General features: G+C 28.9%; 2 protein-coding genes and 1 long non-coding RNA gene across 7 annotated transcripts in view; 2 read left to right on the forward strand and 1 right to left on the reverse strand.

The window, feature by feature from the left end:
• On the forward strand, window positions 1–20,689 carry frj (membrane bound O-acyltransferase domain containing farjavit). 4 transcript variants are annotated; one of them, XM_087409512.1, is made up of 8 exons: window positions 1–85; window positions 2,153–2,315; window positions 11,044–11,315; window positions 11,395–11,546; window positions 13,135–13,343; window positions 13,660–13,981; window positions 15,611–15,870; window positions 19,281–20,689. In XM_087409512.1, the coding sequence occupies exons 1-7, from the start codon at window positions 25–27 to the stop codon at window positions 15,827–15,829; spliced, it is 1,398 nt and encodes a 465-aa protein (XP_087265638.1). In that variant the 5' UTR covers window positions 1–24; the 3' UTR covers window positions 15,830–15,870; window positions 19,281–20,689. The 4 variants fall into 4 exon arrangements, with proteins under 4 accessions (XP_087265638.1, XP_087265636.1, XP_011060905.1 ...); XM_087409510.1 differs by lacking the exon at window positions 19,281–20,689 and adding an exon at window positions 16,263–16,508; XM_011062603.2 differs by lacking the exon at window positions 19,281–20,689 and having other exon boundaries at window positions 15,611–16,224.
• LOC147908648 (uncharacterized) lies at window positions 13,989–15,064 on the forward strand. Its single transcript, XR_015546160.1, has 2 exons — window positions 13,989–14,740; window positions 14,852–15,064. It is a non-coding gene; the product is annotated as an uncharacterized LOC147908648 (long non-coding RNA).
• Window positions 20,682–25,130, reverse strand: part of SC35 (SR family splicing factor SC35) — a 20,307-nt gene continuing 15,858 nt past the window's right edge. The window contains exons 5-6 of one of the 2 annotated variants that reach the window (XR_015546159.1): window positions 24,610–25,080; window positions 20,682–21,004 (exon numbers count right to left, since the gene is read on the reverse strand). The gene's annotated coding sequence lies outside the window, so the exon portion shown is untranslated. Of the gene's footprint in view, window positions 21,005–23,515; window positions 25,081–25,130 lie in introns of those variants that run through there. The other variant, XR_846648.2, reaches the window with a different exon arrangement.

Raw genomic sequence — 25,130 nt, forward strand, 5'->3', positions numbered from 1 at the left:
GTGTTCCATTTCCAATTCGCAAGGATGCGCAATCGTCTTGAACATGGAGACTGCTCTTTGACCAATCAAAACGTTGTCTCAAATTGTAAGGATGAAATCACATGGTGCGATATAGAACTGCGGAATAGAGAATGTGTCATTGAAACAACCAATCAGCGCTATTCCGTACTTTTCCATCACGCATTTTGTGCTATGTTTACGTCAAAGATGCATCCAGGATGAATATAATTTAAACACTATTAACTTTATGTTAATAATTTACTTATTAAAATGATATATAATATAAAAAAAATTATCACTGTGTGGTATTTAATATTTTACAATTACAATAATATTTACAATACTGGCTGCGTTCAGCGGACTCAACAGTTGAGTAAGCGCCGACAGTTCAGTGTCGTTGCGTAGAACCTACTTCTTTTCTCCTCTATTAAGCCGGTTTTACACCTTTACGGAAAAATGGAAAGCGGAACAGTGGAAGTCAATCAGAACTCGCGGAAAGACAGAAGCAGACAAGCGAAATGTATCGCCTACTACTACTACTGCGAGTTTCGATTGGTTTCCGCTTTTCCGCTTTCCGTTTTTTTGTCAAAGTGGGAACCCGGCCTTACATGTAGCGCGGTAAGCGGCATAGACTAGTGACAAATAAACTTCACGTTTTTAGAAAGTCTACAATCAGAGTGACGCCATACGGCTATCACTTGTGATTGATCCGCCATGTTTTAGTCATTCCCTCCAGTTTTTTAAACGCATTATTTTCTAAATTTTGAATTCATGCTAAAAAATGCTCAAAAATTGTGACAAATTAAAAAATGATAATAAATAAATATTGTATATAAAATAATAATATATATAATATTATATATAAAATAATAAAACTTTTACATATATTATTTATTATAAAATTTCATTTATCTTGTACTATTGCAATATTGTACATTTTGTAATATTGCACATTACTTTATACAAAACGTTATTTATTGCACATTATTTGCGCTATTAAATGCGCTAGTTTATTATCCATTTTCTGTTCCCACATTTTAGGAGCAAAATGCATCTGTAATATAAAAGAAATCAAAAATTCAGAAAAATATTATATATGTATATATCATTTCATAAAACATTATATATTAAATATCGTAATTATCATATTATTTGATTTAGACTCACAATGCAATGATATATAATTGAAAAGATTACGACAAAAAGGAGAAAGAATTAAATTCGTAACCAATGTGACTGTACATATACTTAGTCAAGACACTACCGTGTCTTCAGATATTATAATTAATCTGTGTATATTTTGTGTTACATTTTTATTTTAATATTTTAAATACATTATTTATAAAGAATAAATTACTTTACCTCACATACAGATGAATTTTTTGACGGTCCAATTTTTATATTTGCCATTTATACTCTTTAACCAATTCATTCGGCGTTCTATGTCTTTCGGAATTATTTTCATATCCTTTTATAATGACTTGTTACAAAATGGTATTGTACATCAAACCATATTTCTAAAATGATTTCGATAACTTTATTTTTATCAATGTATCTTTACATATCTGTTGTTCAATGCTGTTGCACCTAACCCTAAAACTGACAATCTGTTGAATAGACTGAGACCGTATATCTCTTTCTCTCTCGCAGAATTTCGCTAAAACATGATGTCATCTCTCGTATGGCGCCACTCTGATTATAAGCTCTCTACACGTTTCAAAGCTCGCGTTCGGTTCATTCTTATTATGTCTATGGAATATACGAACAAACCTAGGCCAGTATTCATAGTCGATTCTTATTTCAAGACCGTCTTAAGTAATGTTTTAAGACGCTAATGCGGCCCTCTGATTAGTTCGTGACTTCTTAATCCGCGTACCGCGCTACATGTAATCGCACCTTTATATCATGATCTATACTAACATCGTGGTCTGTGATCATATTATGATGTTGATTGTATGTTATGTGTCTGTGCTTATTTAATGAACTAACTCCTGCTGTTTATATAATCTAAAACCAAGGAATTTTAATCGAATCTGGACTTGGAAATCAGGTGCTATATTAACGAAAAAAGAAGAGGAAGTGCCATTCATTTACATTCGAACAATGTTGTGGGATGATGTTATTTATGTACTATTGCTATTACTTTCCATAGCGTTCGGGCCATTTTATTGTAAAATAGGAGGACTTCGTACAAAACAATGGGTCGCGACCCTTTTCGGCTTTGCATTAGTCGTCTGTGTTTCAGGACTGTCGGTCTTGCATCCAATCGTTACCGTTCTCATCAACGCAGTTATCATAACCAACTTATCATGGAAGTACGAATATATAGATATATATATTTTTTTAAAGTAAACCTTTTTTTATAAAATTGACTTACATTTAGAGTATTGCTCACTGATTCTGCTAAAATTTTATGTAAGTATGTATTTTAAAATGCAAAATTTGTGTCTAATAATTTTTTTTAATTATTTAAACTGTATATGTTATTAATTTAGAATTTTTTTTCATGAAATTTTTGTATATTTTCAGTGCTTCCCAATATCTGATATACATATATACCCAGATAACTAGACGTGCCGAAATTACCTACTGCAAACTTATACTATATATATTGGCAAAAATCAGGCAGTAGTCGAGCATTTTGTCATTTCAACTAGTCTTAACAAAAATACAGCAAAAATTCTACAGAAACTGCATTATAACATAGTAAAAAATAATATATTATAAAAATTAAGCAAAATAATTCGACATAAATACAACAAAATTCAAACATTATATGTTGGCACGTATAATATATAAACAAAAAATAAATCAAAGCTGAATTTAACATGTCATGTTAAGTTAGAAAATATATTTAAAAGTCTGGCATATTGCTATGTGAGAACGATAAAGCAGTAGGAATACTGATTTATCATATCAAATACAGCAAAAATCAATAAAAATCGAGCATAGCCTGCCGTCACGAAGTATCTGTCCAAAATGCAGCATATATATGTTGTGATCTGCTTTATCAGCTGTTAAAAACAAAAATATAGCAGAAATCACCCATACAGCACAAAATGTGTAATATCGCTGTAAAATCTGCAATATTGCCATAACATGCAATGTTGCTGTAATGATGCAGCAGTGTTGCTGCAATTTTTGTGCAACTTTGTACTGTAGGGGCATAATCTATCATCATATGTAATAGCAAAAATTCAAAAAATAATATGTTAATATACAAAAAATTATTAGTATTTTCAGATTGGAAAAATAAATATACCTAGCAAAGTCTGCCAAGATCATGTATTACAATTTGTGTGTCACATATACGTACTATGTTGACAGAATTCTAGCAGTAGTGACAATAATCTGCCGTCTCAGTTAATGTCGATAAAAATACAGCACGAAACAGTTCCAAAACAAAGTATCAAGATATATTATTAAAAATCTTGTAAAAATTAATTAGCATAAATTAGTAGATTCTGAATATTACATGCTGACACAATGTGTCATCAAACACTAAATCAAAACTGAGCATGTGATATCATTTATATATATTGGCAAATGCCCCATAGGTATCCCATCGGTGTTGGATGCAAAAACGCTTTTGCGTAATGAGTAGTTGAGGAGCTCCTTGTTAAGGAGCGCTCGATCTCCGCACTGTGGCTTTTTTGGTTCCCAACAGATTTCGGTGCTTCGCCGAGTTCTTCCTACGATCCTACTTTATAACCGATTCTGTGAAGGGTGCATTCCGGCACTCCTTAAAGCGAGTTAATTTCGGTATATGTTATTTTGAGAAGCCAACCGTGTAATTATGACTCTTCTTTCTGAGTTTAAAATTTATTACACAAATACTAATTTAATAAATATATTCATAAACAATAAAAACTTTTACTAGTAAACACATTTTCATGCTTGTTTAATAAGTATCCTCAAGCAAAAATATATCAATAAAACTTGCTAGCAAATGAGCAGACAGCATGCTGGAGTTACGTGTGATCACATGCACATTATATATATTATATGTTACATGATACATTCTACTTTGCTGAGGAATCTGTCTAATTTTTTTAGTTTTTATTATTTTTAGTATATTGTAGACTCATTTATTTAGTAAGACGAAGATTTATTCTATTAAATCTTATTTATTGTATTAAGATATATTGTATTAAATCTTCGTCTTACTAAATAAATAAGTCTACAATACACTAGAAATAATGAAAACTAAAAAAATTAGACAGATTCCTCAGCAAGGTAGAATGTATCGTGTAATACAAGCAAAGCTATAACATATATATGTTGCTACCAGTAATAAATATTCGGTAATTATTCGAATTGACGGTCGCACCAATAACCCTGACATGTTGTAAAGGTCAGGACTCAAATAGCCTTCAAAAGGTTTTAGATGGCGGTCACTTGCGTGCGTGCGTGTGTTCGTTCAAAAGTTATTAACAAATAAAATTTTAAAAATAATGTCTTATTTTTGCTATATTGACGAGCACACAACTTTTCACGCGAAAGGTTTTCACCTCATTTTCTTCTTACCTAGGGGCATACGATTTTTTATGAAAGCTCCCCTCCCCTCTCTCTCTCTCTCTCTCTCTCTCTCTCTCTCTCTCTCTACTTCGGAGCATATAACTTTCCATGCGAAGCAAGGTCCACCTCACCTTCTCTCCCAGATAACATGCATGTTGTATAAGATATCTAAAAAACGTGTTTTAGATATCTTATGCAACATAAATGTTATCTGGACTTTTGTGAGGAGAAAGCCGATGAAGTGAGCCTCGCTTCGCGTGAAAAGTCGATCGCTTCTAAGCAGGAAGGGAGGTAGGATGCTTCGCGTGGAAAGTCTTAACACTTCTAAGCAGGGGACATTTGGTATGGTTCTCATTTCATGTCGAAAGTCGTGCGTCCATAGGCAGGAAGAGTATATGGTAATTTTTAATATTGTATATGATAGAAATAAGACATTATTTTTTAAACTTTATTGATTAATAACTTTTGAACGAACAATACAAGTGACCGTTACGTAAAACCTTTTGAAGGTCACTTATGTATACTATCTATCATATGCAGGGTATCATAGAAAAAATAAGAAAATTTTGAAAATGAGCTTTATATAAATATATCTCGAAAATCATATGAGACCGCCAATTAATTTATAAAAAAAAAGTTGATCGCCATACCCTTACCTCTATAACATATGTTAAGGTCAAGGTTATCCAAGAGGTGTCCCCTACATACATAATTATTATTATAATAAGAATAGACCGAGCGTGAGGTTTGAAATGTGAAGACTAGGTAGAAAAGGACGGATAATGAATGTCGTATAGCTTTCTCTTTCTAACTAGGAAAAAATGGGGAGGAGAAGTAAGGTGTGAATATCTTGCTCTCTGTCCTTTTTTACCTGATCTTTACGCCAAAGAGGACATGCTCGGTCTATTCTTGTTATGTCTGTGGTGTCTCCTAATATAAAGAAATATCTTTATTAGAAATCCCGTATATACGGAAAAATGAACTACTTCCTGGTATTTCTAGATATGAAATTATTATCTGTGCCATTTTATTTTAGAATTCTATTAATTTATTAACTCTTTTATTCTATTCATCAAAGGAGGATAGAAATTTTCAAAGATTTCTCTTCGGGGATCATTGTATAATATTTTTATGTTTTCTTACGTATTTTTCTTCGTAGAAACCGAAAATAATCACGCCAGACTTAAAGAAAAATTAGTATATCGAAATGAAATGAATAAAATCCTTATTCACATCGTTATAAAATCACTGTCAGTTATATTTCAATAATTTATTTATAAAATTAACTCCAAATTGGGTCAAATGTGAATAATATTGCACTACAAAACGTTAATTTGATTATATTTTCCATTATAACATTTATTATCTCGGTACCATGCGATGCGCAACGTTTCAAGTGGCGGAAACTGTACCGAAATGACAAATAATATTACAATGAAAATAATATGAGTAATAATTTTCATTTTTTATTTGTAAAAATTAAGTATTTAGTGGTAAAATCTTTAAAAGAAAGTTTATTTTCTTTGTCAAATATATTCAAATATTTGTTATTGCAATTATTTTAAATTATTTGAGATAAAATGAAGTAACAATTAAGTTACATTACAGCAAAATGTATTCGTACTAGACTATATAAAGTTTATAAAAAACATTTGTTTAATAAAAGAAATTATATTCCATGCACATTTTTTTCTTAGTATATAAACAAAAGATAAGTGATTCGAAATAAAAATATTATAAATTTGTATTTGTAGAATTAACAAATATATATGTATTTGTATTTGTAGAATCAATAAATGTCGTAATAAATAAAATAGAACAGAAATGCTATTATTCTATTTCAAACTGTATATTTTTTGCACTAAATGATTATTAATAGTGATTGAATGATTTTTCGTATTGAAATTCAATTTATTACTGTATAATTACTATATTTCACGTATATACCCCCGAAAAATTTTCGAACATGGAACTTAAAATTGCATAATATTCAGGTCACTGTAATTCGGTAAAAAAATCATCGCAGATAAAAAAATAAAAAAGCATTTTAAAGCTTGAAACTTATACTTTAACATGCTTTTGACTACTTTTCAAAAAAATTTTTGTTTTTACAGTTCTTAATAAATATCATGTTGTATTTTTTACAATTAATAGTGCGCAGTTTAATAAAGTTTTTTTTTTTTCAAAAAGTTCAATATTTTTGTAAAATAGTACAAAGATTTACTTTCAAAATGCTTTTTTAAAAATTTTCTTATGACTTTTCTTGACTGAATTGCACATTATTGAAGCTAAATTTGCATAGCTCACAACCAACATTAAAATTCGATGAAATATCATTGGAAAAAATTGAAGAAGCATTTTGGAGCTCGAAGTTTATACTTTAATAAGCTTTTGATCGTTTTTAAATTTAATTCTACAGAATTGAGAAGATAAAAAATTTTTGTGATTTTTTTACCAAATTTCACCGTTGGTTATTTAGCAATTACAACATTAATTACATATAGAACATTCTGTACACGTCTTGCGATCTGTTATTTTGGCGACAACGGGTGTATCATCTGCCTGCATGCTATAACGTTCAATTCGAGATTTATTATATAATATACATGATGTCCTAGACCTACTGCATCACTTACTAGATTTCTGAAGTTTGAGATAAAAATTATAATATCAAAATGTTGAGGCTATAATAGTTTTCAAATTGTATATAATTATAGCCTCGACATTTTGGTATTAGAATTTTCATTTTAAAACAACTTTAGGAATCTGCTATTAGCAAGTGGTACGTTAGATCTGGGACACTTTTAAGATGAGATTAATATGAAATCAATTTTAAGCTAATTTTAATTAACACAATGTCATGGCTTATTTCGGCTTTAATTAAATTACTTTGAATTAATATAACAAACATTTCAAAGCCTTCCTCAGTGCTACAACGCAGAAATACAATCTTAAATTAATGCATTAAAGAATAACGAATATAATGAAAATTTAAAAACTATCAATGGTGAAGTCAAAATATAAAAAAATATAAAAAAATATCGAATGTCAATAAGTATTCCGCCAGATAACAATAAGGTAAGAACATTTGGATACTTCAGTCAATTGGATACTTCAGTAGATTATGTTTATCGATAAAGATAGATTTGCCAAATTCCTAAATAAATAAATAAAGAATAAAAAAGAAGATAAAAAATCATTCCTAAAGGATAACCGTTATCCTTCGAATTTTCTATTATAAATTCTATATTTGTTGATTTTTTATTATATTAACAAAAGGATCAAAAGTTGGCTTGTAGAAAATCTATGATGGTTAATAACATCAGCTCAGTTAACGTTGACACTGATGAAGTTTTGAAAGAGAGAATAGTTTTCCCATATATAAGATCTATTTCTAATAAAATTACTAAGTCTATTGATAAATCCAAAAACATGATTGGCTATAGGTGTTTAAACAAGCTCAATAAATTTATAAAAGTTCATAAAGACAAAAATCAACATGATAAAAATAATGTCATATATAAAGTAAACTGTAATAACTACGATGCATCATATGTTGGCCAAACGAAGAGACAATTGCAGACAAGAATTAAAGAACATCGTAATAATATAAAATTAGACCAGTCCAAATTCAGTAATCTCGAAACATATAACGGAAACTAATCATGACTTTGATTGGGAAAAAATTAGTATTCTTGATTTCGAAAAGAATTATCGTAAAAGAAATATTTCTGAAATGATATATTAAAGAACAAAAAAACGGTTTAAATTTACTGAGTTATTGGATAACTCTATTTTAACATACTTGACAAAAACATAAATGTTCACAGTTTTGAACAGACTTGTTTTCTCGATTTTATTGACTTACTTTTATTTGACCTACACTTCAGTTAATTTTCAAACGAGCAACAATCAGTATCTTTAATGTATTTAACTGAATCTTTGATTGTAGATTACAGTATTTTATATAAATTATTGTAAGTTATTATTTGATTCTGTACCTTTTATTCTCACTATTAATATATTATCTTAATGTCTATTTGTTCTACAGAATATCATAAAATACTCTTAACTAAAGAATTCTCAAATCGTATAATACAAGTCTGTGGTAAACTGGATTCTCGATCTCAATTGAGGAATTTGGCAAGTCTTTATCGATAAACATAATTAATCTATTGTTGACTAAAGTATTTAAATGTTCCTACCTTATTGTCATCTGGCCAGATACTTATTGACGTTTGATATTTTTTTATATTTTGACACTTCACCATTGATAGTTCTTAAATTTTCATTGTTATTCATTTGTTATTCTTTAATGCAATTAATTTAAAATTGTATTTCTGCGTTGTAGCACTGAGAAAGGGTTTGTAAGCCGAAACGTTTGTTAATTATATTAATTCAAAGTTAATTTAATTAAAGCTCGAAATAAGCCATAACATTGTTTTAATTTTAAGAAAATACACGAGCATTTTTACTCCATTTTAATTTTAATTATTTTAAATAAATTTTGTGTGTGTGTGTGTGTGTGTGTGTGTGCGCGCGCGCGCGTGTGTGCGTGAATATTTATATATTTATATGTATATATATTATTATTTTTTATATATATTATTATTTTATGTTACATTTCAATAAATATTTAGTAAGTTTATCAAATATATATAAAATATATATAAAATAAATAAATTTTAGTTACATAGTTTAATGAAATAAACATTATTTTAAAAGGAGATTATGCTTTCTTATTTTGATAATTGGATGATAAGAAGTAAACATTTAGTCTGTTTAAAATTCGTAAGTTTTTTTTTCTAAAACAATTAATAGAATTCAAGTTAATATTTTATTACAATAAACGTTTATTACAAAATTTAATTTATAGATTGTTTAAATTCGACAATTGTTTATTTAAACCTGATAAATAACTACCCAATTTTATTAGCATTACATTTAAAAACAGTAAGTAGTGTACTTGTTTAAATAAATATTTTATACATTTCACTTTGTGTATTTTGAATGTAATTAATGATTTATTACTGTTTAACAAATAATATCTTAAACTAGAAACTTATTCTAAACAATATTTTAATTTGATTCCAATTAATTGATCGTTAGTATTATGTAAGTAAATTATTTGTTCAAATCATTTTTTTGGATTGGATAAATTTTTTTTCAATAGTGAAGCACACGTTGGAGTGCAAGCCAATACTATGACACTGAAAGAGGGCGCACTTATTGTTAGTGCACACTAATGCATTCAATCGAATTCGTTGTAAGATTAGGTATTGAACGTCACTTTAAAAGAGGAATTGTCAAAATTCAATGAAAATGTAACGGAAATTATAATAGTTCTTTACTTTTTAAGTAACGGTAACAATAACAAATTATTTTTTTTAATCAGTAATGAGTAACGGTAACGAATTACTTTTATAAAGTAATTTTCCAATCCTACGCATATATATATATATGTATGTGATACTAGTATAGTATAATAGTATCTCAGAATGTGTTAAGGTTTGTAAATTTTACGTGTGTAAATTGCATTTTATCGGTAAAAACAACGACGCTATTGGAGTTCGGCCTTCAGTTTGAAATCTCTTTTGTAACTTATTTTTCAAAAATATGATTTTTAAAAAATCATAATCGGTCATTACATTGAATTGAGCAGGAAAGGATTAAAACAAGAATTGAAATATTTTATAAAATGTCATATTTTATGTAAAAATATATTGTGAGATAAAATATAAAATATCACAAACTATTGTATATCTTTAATGTAGAGTACATACAAAAAAAACTAATATATACAAAAAATTCAATTCATAGTATCATCGTATAGCATACATGACAAATAGTTTAAAATCGACATCAGGTGGGTGTTTTATATTGTAAAATTTCTATATAAAAAATGTAAAATTTCTATATAAAAAAAAACCAATGATAATGGCAATATTTCTTTAAAGCATATTATTTATTAAACCATTAATTTTCGATGTACATCCTGAATTTTGTACTTAATACAAATGATAAACTTTGATAAGCGCACTAAAATTTCATTATTCATCTTTAGTCTGATGATTGACTTGAGTTTTCAACTTTGCTTAAAACATGACATCTGCAGTGAGAGAAATAGTCCAATCGATTACATATATAATAATGCATTCCATTCAATCTTTCTTTCACTCTCTTTCAATTAACAACAGTTCAACATACTCAAAATAATTCTAAAATACATATTTAAGTGGAATTCTGCAAATCGGTAGAGCATACTCAAAATGAAATATTCAACATTTAGCGTAACTAAGTAATGAATGGTAATCCAATAAAGGAAAATCATGGCTAATATAATATATTCTCCACGATATACTTACTAAAATTTTAATAAAAAAAATTCATGAGAGGAATTATAATTTATAAGACTAATTTAATAAAAAAAAATGTAAAAAACAAGAAATCCAGGTTTTCCCGAATCCGGAGTACCATATAATTGTATCCGTCACAGGAGTGATTCGATAGACTTTGATCTTGCAGAAAATGTCACTTGATCAGCCTATATTTCTCCTTTTTCTACTTACTGGTAATCTTTCGATTGGGACACTATTTTGGTTTACCGAGTCCATCAACTCACACGAATCTCGTTGTAATGATTCTCACCTTAAAGCTATCCGGGCTAGCATTCGAAATCAATTCGGCAGCAACTGCGCCAGCCGATGATATTCAAGGAGCAAATTCCGACGCGCTCAAGAAAATTAATTTCATGGATGTGATACATTATAGCTTTAGTTATATGGGTGTACTAACAGGTAAGATAGGACGAATAACTATAGACACAAAATTATAAATGTTAAAAAATTCGAATACAAATTATATTAATTTTTGCAGGTCCGTATTACCGTTACAGGACGTACTGGGACTCTTTGCATAGACCATTTTCCAACTACGTTGATCCGTGGCCACTCACCTATTACAAACTCAAACAAATCACGGCGTTCATCGCGTTGTTTCTAGTGATAAACTATCTCTTTCCCAGCGATGTAATGTTCACATTACATTACAAAGAGCCAAATATAAACTTTGCGATAGAATGGGATAATTTTAATCTTATTGCATTATTATTTACAGTAGCTCCTAGACAATTAATATTATTGTTATATAATATGTGCTATTGCACTTTTGTAAAATACAAGATGAGACATTTAAAGTATTATCCCTGAAAGTATGCGTCGCAGCAAAAAATGTTTAAGATAAAAGTTGATCACACAATAAATAAGGGAATAAAACTTTTAAGGAGGTACTCTAGTGTAATAGGCATTTTTTCTAGAATTTATTTATAGAAGAACTCATAAAAGTTATTGATATCAATTTTTTTTTCTATATACTTATTAATATTTAAGCAATTTGTAGGAATTTTTATGTAAAAAAAATAAAAATTATCCTCAATGGACCGCTTTGACGTTATCGATAAAAAAAAAATGTTTGCACATGGCTTCCATAGTTGGAGCGAGGGAGGTTCTGCTTGTTCGAAATAAAAAATTCAAAATGATTCTTAATTAGTAAATAATAAAAGCAATATAAGACATGTAAGAATCTAAAGTATATAAATTTTATGTTGAAAAACTAAAAAATTACAAAATAAACGTAAATATATTCTAATCGATTATAACAAGCGTCGTTCCTTGTTGACATTCAGAGAGTGACAAAGATAGAACGACACTTGTGCCGATTTGTGTCATCAAATGGAAAGCATCCAATATTATTGTACATCACCTTTTTCGCATGGCGAGCGCGTTGTAAATCTGTCTCTTTTAACCGTTGTAACTCCGTAAGTTTTGCGAATTGAACTTATAACTTTTTGCATACATTTTCCACAACATACACTTGCGAAAAATGCAAAGAAATTTTTTTTTTTTACTCATTACATTAGGATACCTCTTTAATTTTTTAAAAAGAAATAGTAATGTATTAAAAAAGTAACAGTAACGGCGTAATGAGCACGATGTTGGTGCACAAAACTAGAGAAATTTAGTGTTAAACACTCTCTTTATTAATAAATTTAACCTCTCAAATGTTTCGATCCACATTGATACTATCTTCAATGAATAAAAAAAACTTACAAGCTAGTATAAATGTAATCTCGCATAATTTACACTCTTCCAAAAAATCTTGTTAAAAAAAAAGGCTGCATAAGTACTCTTGAAACCATATAATTTTTGTTTAAAAATTTTTTTTCTATCTTTTATACTTTCGACGATATTTGCCTTAAAGAGAAGTTTTTTTTTTGAAGGGATATTTCCTAAACATGTCAGATTCTGCAGTATAAAAAAATTCTTTGATTTTTTGTTATATTTAACAACATACTTCAAGATGAATTAAATCGATTACAGTTGTGACATATCCCTTGTCAATATATTTTGTTAATCAAAAGTTTTTTGAAATATGTTGTTATACAACTTATGAAATATTGATTCGTCTATGAGATACTATTGTGCAATAAGATACCCATTCATACTAATTAATAACAATCTGAAATTGAGTTTCTAATTACGTTTTTCTGATTGCAAATGAGGTGACAGCATAATGATCATTATAATGATTTTAATGATTCGTCCTTTTCGATTTCAGTACACGCAAACAGTAATGTTCGAAGAGCACTGTTTCCTCTATAGATTTTTCTATATGTATCCGGCATTCGCTGGTTTTCGATTGAGAATGTTTATTGGTATGGCGCTGGCCGAATGTGTTTGCCAAATGTCAGGATTAGGAGCTTATCCGGTCTGCTGTCAACCTACACCTGGTCTAGGCCCACGTGATTACAAAATGATCGAAAAATTGTACGATTTCTTTATTCCATTTTGAGATATTTATATTCAGCAAGCCGCTTTTCTATTAGTCAATGATTTACATGATTACATTTATATGCCATGTTATTATGCTGTTTCTCAGCGCTAACAAGGAGAGACTCACATATGTATTTCATGGATTTTGATCAGCTTTTGCATGGTTATTCTGGGGCACTAAAAAATAATCTCTGCAAAGGAGTAAATTGCACTTCTACGTATTTTTTCAATAATAGCATCCCTTGTATCTATAATCAGAGAATATAGAAAGTTCACAAGCAAGCAATCTGTTAATATAATAATTTTTTAGATCGCTTGATCACGAGAGAATGGAAAAAGAGAAACAGGATTTCGAAACGGTGCATAACATGAATGTGTGGGAAGTGGAATCATCTCCATTTATTAGGCACACGATGAAAATGTGGAATACATGCGTACAATATTGGATGGCTGTATGCATTTACAAAAGATTCCCTCATAAAGGTTTAAGAACCATCGCCACAATGACTTTATCTGCTCTATGGCATGGTTATGCTGCCGGATACTACTTTTGCATCTGTCAAGTCCCGCTCTATCTACCTTTCGAGGACATCTGTATTAAATTTTATAATCAATACGAAGAAAATGAATTTGTAAGTCGTTTATATGTAAATTTAATGATATAGAGATATAAAATCTATTTTGATATTACCTAATAGAGAAAGATAGGATAAAACGGATCCCTTAAGCGGAAATAACTATATTTTTTTTTGAATGACAAAAAATAAAAATGGAATATTATTTGACCGTTAAATTAAAAAAAGTAATTTTTTCCAAAGTTATAAGCAAAGTTGTAAAAAAATTAAATTTTCCAAAATTAAAATTCAGGAAGGATTTACTTATAAAAAAAGTAAAGTATTATAAAAAAAAGCATTGTAATGAAAAAATTAAGCATAAAGATAAAAAGTTCTGCTTTATAATTTTACAATCGCACTTCTTCAATTTATAATTATTTTGATTATTATATTAGTAGAGAATGGAAAAGTTTCTTTTCCGTTACTTTACGGTTACTTTTTATAATATCAATTTAATAATGATGTTGCAATTTTTTATAATTGTAATGATGATTAATGCTAAGGTTACACTAAGAAAATCACTTTGAAAAGTAAATTGTTATCATTACGTATACTCATTGAGAAAAATAAGTAACGAGTTGCAAATTGAGTCATTTTTTTTCAGTAACGAATGACTTTTCCAATCCGTTACAAATAATTATGACTGTTCCAACTATGGTGTTACATTATCAACATAATAAAAAAATTCGCAACATTATTATTAAATCAGTATTACAACAAGATAACTAAGATGTAAGTAACGGCAGTTACAGTAATTATTTCTATTCCTTATATTGGGTCATCTAAAAAGTATCCGCGGTTTTTTGTCACTAGATGGGTTGACCAACACCATCTAATGACAAAAAACCGCGGATGCTTTTTAGATGACCCAATATTAATATATATTAGTGTAATAGTTAGAATTGTATAAGATGTTTCATAACATGAGGGCATAACTTCAAAAATGAATTCGAGACGCAAAAATAACACAAAAAGAAAACATTTATATAAACATTTATTTTATCTGATCTTATTATTATATTCGAGTTATAGTTATAGATGTTTTCGTGTTTCATTAATTCTCGTCACAAATTAGTTGGCATTATAGTGTCTTTACATATCTTCACGTGTCTTATTGACTATTAATAAACAAATAAAAAAATATATAGTTATAATATGGCTATAAGAGTCAAAACGGATTATTTCAGAAGTGTTTAATTAAGCTTCATAAATACACTTTGGTATCATGAAAAGCTTGCTTTGATTCTTATCAAAACAAATCATATTATTACTTATATTTTTTATTTGATATATGAAAGCCCTTGTAATTTTTATTTCTTTAATTAGTAAATACGTTCTATATGAAGAAATATCCTGAATATATTATATCAGAGAATATCGTCTTAGAAAGATATCCTTTCTTTGTGAATCATTATTTGAAGAATTTTGTTTATCTCGAAATTTAAAAATCGTCTACGTAGAAAATATGTAATGTATAAATTGAGTTATATAAATTATATTTATTAGTTATATTAAACTTATAAATATCTTGAGATAAAGATATATCAATATATTTTAAATAAAACAAAATTTTTCTAAAGCGATGTTCTCATATATTGCCAATATTAATTCATGTTATTTATAATATTTTCTCACAATGAAATGCAGGGCAAGAAGGCCTGGAGATTCTTCCTCTGGTGGGCGAAACTTACATGCATGGCGTATCTTGGCGTGCCCTTCCAATTACTGCGCTTCCAAGAAATAATACATTTTTACAAAAGTTTATATTTCTCCGGACATATCTTAGGACTTATAGCTTATCTCTTCTCACGAATCCTAAAAACTCGCTCTCTTAAACAACAAACGGAAGAACACAAAAAGAAATAATTTTTCTTGCTTTATGTTGGCTTTAAAAAAAAGAAAAAAAGGTTCGTATTTCAACGCGAGAGAAACATGTTTCGATTTAACCATTTTTTAAACTGTTGATCCACTAGAGGAAATCGATTTTCAATTATTATTTGATATTCGTTTATAATTGCTATTTTTTTGTATGATATAGTACTTTCTTTACATTAAAATCTTACGTAAACTGCTATACAAAATGTTTCCTAACATGTGAAACGCACTTTGGGTGGAGGATACCTATATAATGAAAAAAGATCCCATAGACATGTATCCTTTTGATTTTGTTTCAGAATTATAGTCATTTTTTTCCTCCAATAATGTATAGCTACTTATCTTTATAGAAATATTCGAAATAATCACCTTTGATTTGCAAAGCATGCAATTGTATTAAAGAATTTCTCAATCTTTCTTCCAGGAGCTCCACTCTTTCCCCTACATCCTTACCCCGCGATTTATCCTGACCTATTCAATCTTTATCTGATTGTGAGATGAACTTCGGTTTGTGTGGAAAATCACACACTCCTAGGCAGGGGAAGAAGGTGGGGTGGAACTCGCTCCGCGTAAAAAGTCATTAATTTCTGTAAACAGGGAGAATGGGGTAAATTTTGTGTTCTATTTATAAAAAACATATTTTGCTAATAAACTTTCTAATGAATAATGAGCGCAGACTAAAACCTTCCTAGAATCATTCAGGGTCATGACCTTCACAATATATGTCAAGGACATTGGAGGTGGTTCGTTGTCTTCAATATTTACCGTATTTTGAATATTTTATTTAGAAGAAATAGAGCTAAAGAAGAGTACAAATTTTTGCGACCATTCAGGGATTCAAACTTTAAATGAAATTAATAAAATTATAAAATCGCTGTCAATTATGCTTTAATAATTTAAAAACTAATTATTCCCCTCCCCCCCTCTTTCTTTCGTAACGATACAAGGATCATTTTATTAACTTTATATTGATGTATCAATTTTTGCTTTAGCGTTATTATTATGATAATTTTCGGATTCCATGAAGAAAAATAAGACATTGGACGAGTTCAAGACGGCAAAGCGGCTAGGCATGCTTACCGAGCGATTGTATATTATTGGTTGAATCTATAAGTAACAACTAATGTTATGTTTTGCTCGGCGAGTAGACTAGCTGTTTTGTCAAGTTAAATGCGCCCAATGTAAAAATTAAATAATCCCAAAAATTTGTACTCTCCTTTAGCTTTAAATAAAATATTCAAAAAATCAAAAAATATCTTATTTCTGAAAGAATGGTATGTTTATTTGGTAAATTTTAAAAATCTATACGTTCTTTTCAACTTAATTTATGCAATTAACACCATTTTTTTCTTATCTTTTGATATTGTATTGCAATTGCCGCACAGACATGTGTCAACAATTATGAGATATAAATACTTATGTATATTGAAATTGGATTGCTATTTGCAATATTTTTTGTAACTATTTTGCCAATTTTAATTAATTTTTCTTAGTTCAATTTAATTTTTTTAATGAGATAAATCAACGGATAAAGAAAACTCAACGATTATCTTTAATATTTATTTTGACAATTTATTCCATAAAACTATATTCGCGAATGAACATATAATCTCAAAACAGATCAGGCAACAGGAAATTCTAATGCGTTAAAAAATTGTTCTTATCTGTGCTTTTCATTGAGTGCTTTCTATTTGATGACACAAGTCGATACAAGCATCGTTCTATCCTTCTCGATAGTTAGAGAGTGATAAAGACAGAACGACACTTGTGTCGACTTGTGTTATCAAATGGAAAGTACCCATTGTGTTTATTGTCAAAGTTTTATGATCTTCTTTAATTAATAGCTCATGCCTCCTGAAATAGTAAACGGAGATCGATACGACTAGATCATGTTTTATGAGATACAAAAACTAAAAATGTATGATGTAGTGTCCGCGAAAATGGCGAAGCCCGCTGGATACTGGGCGTCTGCGTCACATGGATGCGCGTCAGGACGAACGGACGATTGTCCAAAACCGCGGGACAGCTAGTTTCAATGCTCAGTCAGCAACACTTTCAAAAATATACAAAAAAAAAGGCAGTCGAGACGTGTCCGCCGCGGACGAGTGATTCAGAACTGGTCAAAGCATAATGTCAAAGAATAACGTTTCTATTGTTTGGTTTTGTATGTTCGGTTGTATATGCATAAGGCTAATTCACGTGCTCTTTGTTTCCTGTTTCTTGCTGTTTGTCTCTGTTTGCCTCTTGTCTTTTTGGTCAATAAGATAAGAGACAAACAGCAAGAAACAGAAAACAAAAAGCACATTGTAGAATTAGCCTAAGCGTATGAGTTTTATATGTGCGTAAGTTTTGCGATTCAAATGCTGCCTACTGAGCACCACCAATTTTCTGAAAGTCTAGTTCGGTCTCCTGGTCTCTATTCTTTATGATATAATCATTGAAATGTTTTCTTATCTGATAGATGATATCTATTCGGGAAACAATCTGTGTAGACGTCTTATTTCAGCTGAATTATACATTGATTGGCACCCGTTTGAACGTTGCAATTGACCACCAGTCACTCACAGTGCTTGAACAATGGAAAGTCCCTAGGCATCGGTCGCTGTAAGTGAAGATGGTTAATCGCAACGTAGGGTCTATTTCCACCTCTGTTAAAGTTAACCGACGATTACATGAGATTCATTTAAGACCCAGTTTCACAACTCATGGTTGACTTTTAACTGAGGTTTAACTTATTTTACATGTTTTAAGTAATAATGAGTTGTGGAATTGGATCGTAATCAAACAAGACACTTTCAATTACATTTGGCACGTTCATACATCAAATGTATGTCTGCCATTTCCTGAATTGAATACTTATTCATTATTACTTTCAACGCATAGCAAATTAAATTAAATATTCCTAACAAAAGAACAAACTAAAATAACTGAGTAAACATAATGAACAAAATTTTTGCAATCAACGAGATAGGAAATATCAAGATATCGAGTATTGCTTATAAAGTAGATCAAAGCTAATCATTTTTTTTTTCAAATCCATGAAGATAAGTCAGCTATGTATTACTTGGAAAACAAAAATGACTGTAATTCTGAAACAATTTCACATAAATAAATTACAATGTTTGTATAAACTTTTATCATTATTAAAGTGTTTATTATTAAAGTGTCTCCTATCCGCTGCCGAAGTAGATCCCATATGTTAGGAAATCTGTATATATACAAGATATTTTATTTTAAAATTTGAAAAAATTCTGAAAAATATTTTAGGATATTCTAAATAAGTCTAAAAACTTAAATTGCCGTTTTGATATTGATAATAAAATTTAATAAAAATTTCTTTTTTCGAAAGAAGTATAAATTTGGTCTATTTGTTTAGTTATAATAATTATACAAACAAAAATGTATAGTTGCCTACTTTTTTATGCTTATTCATGTTCTACAGATTTTATGAAAACAAATAAATCAGTGTTTAACGGCAAGAAATTCGTCAAATAATTAAAAACTGAGCAAGCAAAAATGAAATGCTGAGAATTCCATCTTGATGTAAAAAGTTAAATTAATTAAATAATTAATCAATTTAATTTTAAATTAAGTAATTATTTAAATTTGTAGGTCATTACAATATTTCATATACTTATAAATATACAGAAAACAATAATTTGATAATAATTATCATAAAATATATATTTTATAATATTATACGAGAAATCCTTTCATAACATTTCTGATGTTTAGCGACTTTTATTGTTTTATCTTTTATAATTCATATACACAATACTATGTATGTTAAACTATATATATTAAACGTCGAGTTCGTTTTTCCAAGCCATTAATTATGTAATGTATATATCTACTAATTTAAGATTTTTAATAGGGTTCGAAAAGTAATTCCGTTTTTATGAAAATATTAAGTGAACATGATTCTATATTATTAAAAGAGAGAAAATATTTTTTAAATAAAAGACAGGAATGCCTTTAAAGTTTGAAAAGATTTGTTTTCAAACCGAAATATATTATATTATTCTCGGTTTGTAGTTTTTAATAGCGTCCATTGTTAATATCTTTTTACTTGTCATGGTTGTTGAATGTTAAAAGATATCACAAATACAAATCCGAATGCCACTTGTTAATGGATACTCTAGACATCTTAAGATTTGCTAAAATTGCTACAAAATTAACTTACGGAGTCAGAAAAAGGAAATTGCCATATATTGGATTGGGGAAAAAGTTTCTTCGTATTTTTTAATTCAAAATTGTATATACCATACATTATCTTCGTCAAAAATAAATGAAATTTCAATTTAAAAAGAGAGTTTTAAAGCTTGAAATCTCTACTTTCGAAAGATTACTATATTTTTTCAGTTTCTGTGAATTTGATAATTTTTACATCAAAAAAACTGCGAGCTGAAAAAGATGAAAATTTTTCTTTTCATTTTGAGGATCTCTCACGTGTCCAAAAAAAATTTACAAAAATTTTCGACTACCTATCGTGAAAGCTCGAAGCTTTTCCTACAAAATCATTTTTTAAAAATGTTCCTATGATTTTTTGTTACTGAGTTATTCACGAATTAAGTAAAGGAGCATTCTAACTTTGATTGCTCGTAACTCCGATAAAAATCATCTCACCGCAATTTAAAAAACAGATTCTTAAAGCTAAAACTTTGCTCTAACGAATAATATAATTGTAACGAAAATTTTGCAACAAATGAAAAACTTTTGCGAAAAATTTTTTTTAAATACGAAGAAACTTTTTCCCTGACCTAATATATTACTAGAATGTAAAAGATATTCAAGAGCAACACTTCTAAACACTTGTCAAGAAGTGCACATAATAAAAAGTCTATTTCTCTATTTATACATTTTATTGATAATACCTTTCATATATTTTGCACATCTCCGCAATCCACCGCCGTATATGTTGTCTCTCTATAGAATAAAATTTTATGTCATTTCTACAAATAATTTTATATAAAAATACTTACATTAATTTATAGTATACCCATAGGTAGATTGACATTTATACCTGAAAGAAAGACACGGAAAAAATATCTCAGGGGAACACTCAAGAGAGAGCCTTCGTTTTCTTTTAATTATTTTTGGTTGATGTGGCGCCGCCGAGTATTAAACCTTTCTCAATCAGCCGATGTATCAGCTGATTGTCCGAATCTGATAAATGAAATAACAATGTATCTCGCTAATAAACTCTTTAATTTAGTCGATATTAAAAACTTTGAAATTTTACATATCTTGAAATTTTCTAAATTTGACATTTTATTGTCGATATTCTCTCTATATAAAATGAATTGACAATTTAATGACTAAAAAATTTGAAAACGCAAAGCGAAAGTTCTGTAAGACATGCATGGAATAACTCATTTATCCTTGATCATTTGTAATTCTTATTCATTGTCAATTAAAATAATTGTTTCGACTGAAAATTAGTCAGTATTAAGTAAGATGTACAATATACTAATATATACATGTAAATATATAAATTAAAATAACAATATAACAAAATAAAAATTAAATACTATAGTGATATCAAACTACTATAGTGATATCACAAATTAGATTGATAAACAATTTAATAATTTGATGCTCAATCTGAAATCTTATTAAAAACATGTTAATGTACTAAAAAAGTGTAAATTTATTGCGAAAAATAAAACATTTTAGCATATTTTTATCTTATATATATTAATACAAGTAAAATGAAAAAATAAATTTATTTTAACGTATGTAGACGAAAGATAAAAATCATATAATTTATTGCCTTTTATATCACAATTCAATATGTTTATGTGAAGAAATTTTACAATATATACAGATAAATGTGTTTCTTTAAAAATAATTTTATATCAAAAATAGGTATATTTTAAATAGATATATTTTACGTAAATTATATAGTAATTTTTTAATGGCATTGAATATGAATTATTTCAAGCGATCAGAATAAATGAGCATTCTTAATTTTGTTGATAAATATGCTATGGAAACGATCTAGGAGAACGGATTACGAATGATACGTGACAAACACAGTCAATAGCAGTTTTTTGATGAGAGGACGTCGAACTAAAGATTCTTATAAGACCTTCGCGCGATTTCTTACCGGTTATCATTTATAACAATTCAGTATCAAGCTCAATTATTAATGCTGTGTTTAACATAAAAATAATTATAATAAAAATCATGTCATACATTTTTCGTTGTAAAAGAATTGTATTGTGAAAGGGACTCACAATATAATATAAGATATTTCAAAAATGTTGAATATTCTCTTAATAACAAATTCTGTGATCAATTTAGATTCAATTTTTTCTTAGCGGAGATGATGAGATCTTAACAAAGTTGAGAAGTAACGCGTTACTTGTAACGCCGTTATCGTTTTCATTATTTTGTTTTAGGATCGTTACATTTTTCTGTCTGTAACGGTAATGTCGTTACATTTTTACAATAACAGTAACGAATTCTGCAATTACTTATTATCGCATTTAATTCCTTATTATCTTTATTCAATAGATCACATATTTTTATATTATATAACTGACTAGAAATATTTTATAACAGAAATTTAAATATCGAAAAATTGTACCTCATACCTTAGGCTGCATTCCGATAATCACTATCAATACTGAAAATCTGTAGTGTATATGTAACGTGAACTATAAATTTTCAGTATAGGCAATAAATATTGGAATTACACTCTTAATAACATCAATATTTAAAAATAATGCTTAATAAAAAAATCTGCATTTGTAAATCTAAGTTCCTAATAATATATATTAAAAAAAAATTAATGTAAAAAATTTTCAAAGATTTATTATAGAGATACAAGTTTAATATAAAGAAAAATTTGCTATAAAACTAGAGCTCAGAATTTTGAGTTTTAATATTGATTTTTACAATTAATTTTATTAACCTTAGTACTCACATCTTTAAAAATCCCTATCTACCCACATCCGGATATTTATCCCAATTTTCTTTTACTTGTATCTCAGATTATAGTGCATTGATTTTAACTATTTTTTTTTAATCTATCGTTAGAAGACTGAAAAAAAAAGAATTTTTGAGTTAGAAAGTCTAAAATGTCGTAGTACAAAAGATATTTTGCAATAAGTGAAAAGAGATCGGAAAAAAACGTCTGAATTATGAAAATCGGAGGGGGGAGGGGAGGGGTTACGCTAGCCCTTTGTGGATACTGAGAATTAAATAATGCAATTTTGTGATCTAATATCTTTAGCAAAAGAATAACGTAAAAAGTAATGAATCGTTATCTTCAAAATAACGACAACGCGTTACATTTTAAAATTAGTAACGAATAATTGTAACAAAATATTTTTTACAAAAAGTAACAGTAACGCATTACTTTTATGAAGTAATGTTCCCAAATTTGAATCTCAATAATTTTCCAAATGTGATTAAAAGTGAAATTTTTTTACAAACTAAATTTTGGAAAACAAATTTTAAAAAACCGTTATCTTTTTTACAAGGGAAACCTCAGAAGTGTTTATCGAGTTTTTCGATGCCAATTTTTAGCCATTCTTGAGGTAAAAAGAAATATACACATCGAGACGTTCATTTATCAATGTGGCTTCCTTATCGAGTTATAAATGTTTTTAAATCTGAAAAATTAAATGATTGCTCCAGCGAATCGGATTCGCATTCGAGGTCCACCAATTTTTCTTTTTCTTTGAAATATGTGTTTTGTTGCATTTGTTATTTCTTTCAAACAATTAGAATATTATAATGTTTCTTATTAAAACATAAAATAAAAAGCGTTGCTAAATCGTTAAAAATTAGTTTTGCATATAAAAACTATTAACGGCACATATATTTTGAGACAACCAACTCAGAGTTTTCTGTGCATCCGAATAGCTGATATAGGCTCTGATGAGCTTTTTTATATCATAAAAAAAAATTAGCTTCGAAAAACTCGATGAATACTTCTAGTTAATTAATATGGAGGTTCTCTACGTTAATTAATTTTAAATCACATTTTACTTTAAAAAAATTAAATTTGAAATTTAGTATCAAAGTTTTATATCAAAACAGACGAATTCACAATAATTGGAAAATGGCAACGAAAGATGATTTTTCTTAATAATTTCATTAAGGAAACTTGATACTAAAATCAGTCAAAAGCTCTGATATACATTGTCAAAACTAAAAATCTACGTCTATCTAAAAGTATATCTAAAAGTATACGTAACACGCATAAATTTTTAGTAGTGACAGTGTACATATCAGAACACGGCCAAAGTTTGTCAAAAACATCCAACAGTTTTCAGACAATTTTAATGTAATGCTTCATGTGAATATTCAATAATTTTATCAAAAATAAATGATCTTCGGCAGATTAGGGAATTTTTGTTCATTCAAATTATATCAAATTGAAATAATCAGAATAAAACATTCTTCCCTAATTTTATTCGTTTTAACACTCAGTTACCACATTAGTGCGAAATCGCATCAGTAATTTTTTTAAAAAAGTTTACTTTTTAATTTATTACTTTCTTAATTAACAATTTCTTGCAATAAAATATTGTTTTTGCTTAATTTTATTATTATCGATGAGTTGTCAGGAAAATTTTACCCTGAAAAACTATATAATTGAACTACTTTTGCTTTTTTTGTTTCAAAGTTACATAATGAAAAATGAAAAAGCCAAATTTGCATTAGTGTGATAATAGTGTGGTGACCGTGACTGAAGTATGGTAACTGAGGGTTAAAGCTACCATACTCTACACACAATGTGTGCGTTGTGAGTTTACCATGAACACATGACTCCGTTTATCGATGATCGATCGATGAATATGACGTTCTGTAATCAGTCATTTCTATGTTCACGAGGTCTGGTGATGGTCTGTCGCGCGATGCTAGAACCCGACACTGCATCCCTGACGACGCCCGAAGAAGTCGACAGTGGATCCGCGATGATTGTTAACTTGCAGATGAACTGGCATCTATCCTTTCTTACTATCTCTGTCGCTCGACATACGTCACTTTCTATCTCCCCGTCTCTCTTTCGCCCTGATTTTTTGCAAACCCGCAAAACGAATCGGATCACCAGACCATTGCATCGGAATGGACCGGACCGCATCGCACCGCATCGCACCGCACCACCAACACCGCTCTCTCTCGCTACTGCAAACTGCTTACAGCCCCCTGCTACTCGGCTTACTGCTTACTCTCAGCTACCCCATCATCGGCTACACCCGCGCCACGCCACTCCTTTCCACCGCCTGTGGCACCATAAAATTACAACTTAGTTATCAGAGAATATGGATGTTGA

This window comes from Acromyrmex echinatior, chromosome 9 (assembly GCF_024713525.1).
Source record: "Acromyrmex echinatior isolate Ae372 chromosome 9, ASM2471352v2, whole genome shotgun sequence".
NCBI lineage: Eukaryota > Metazoa > Arthropoda > Insecta > Hymenoptera > Formicidae > Acromyrmex > Acromyrmex echinatior.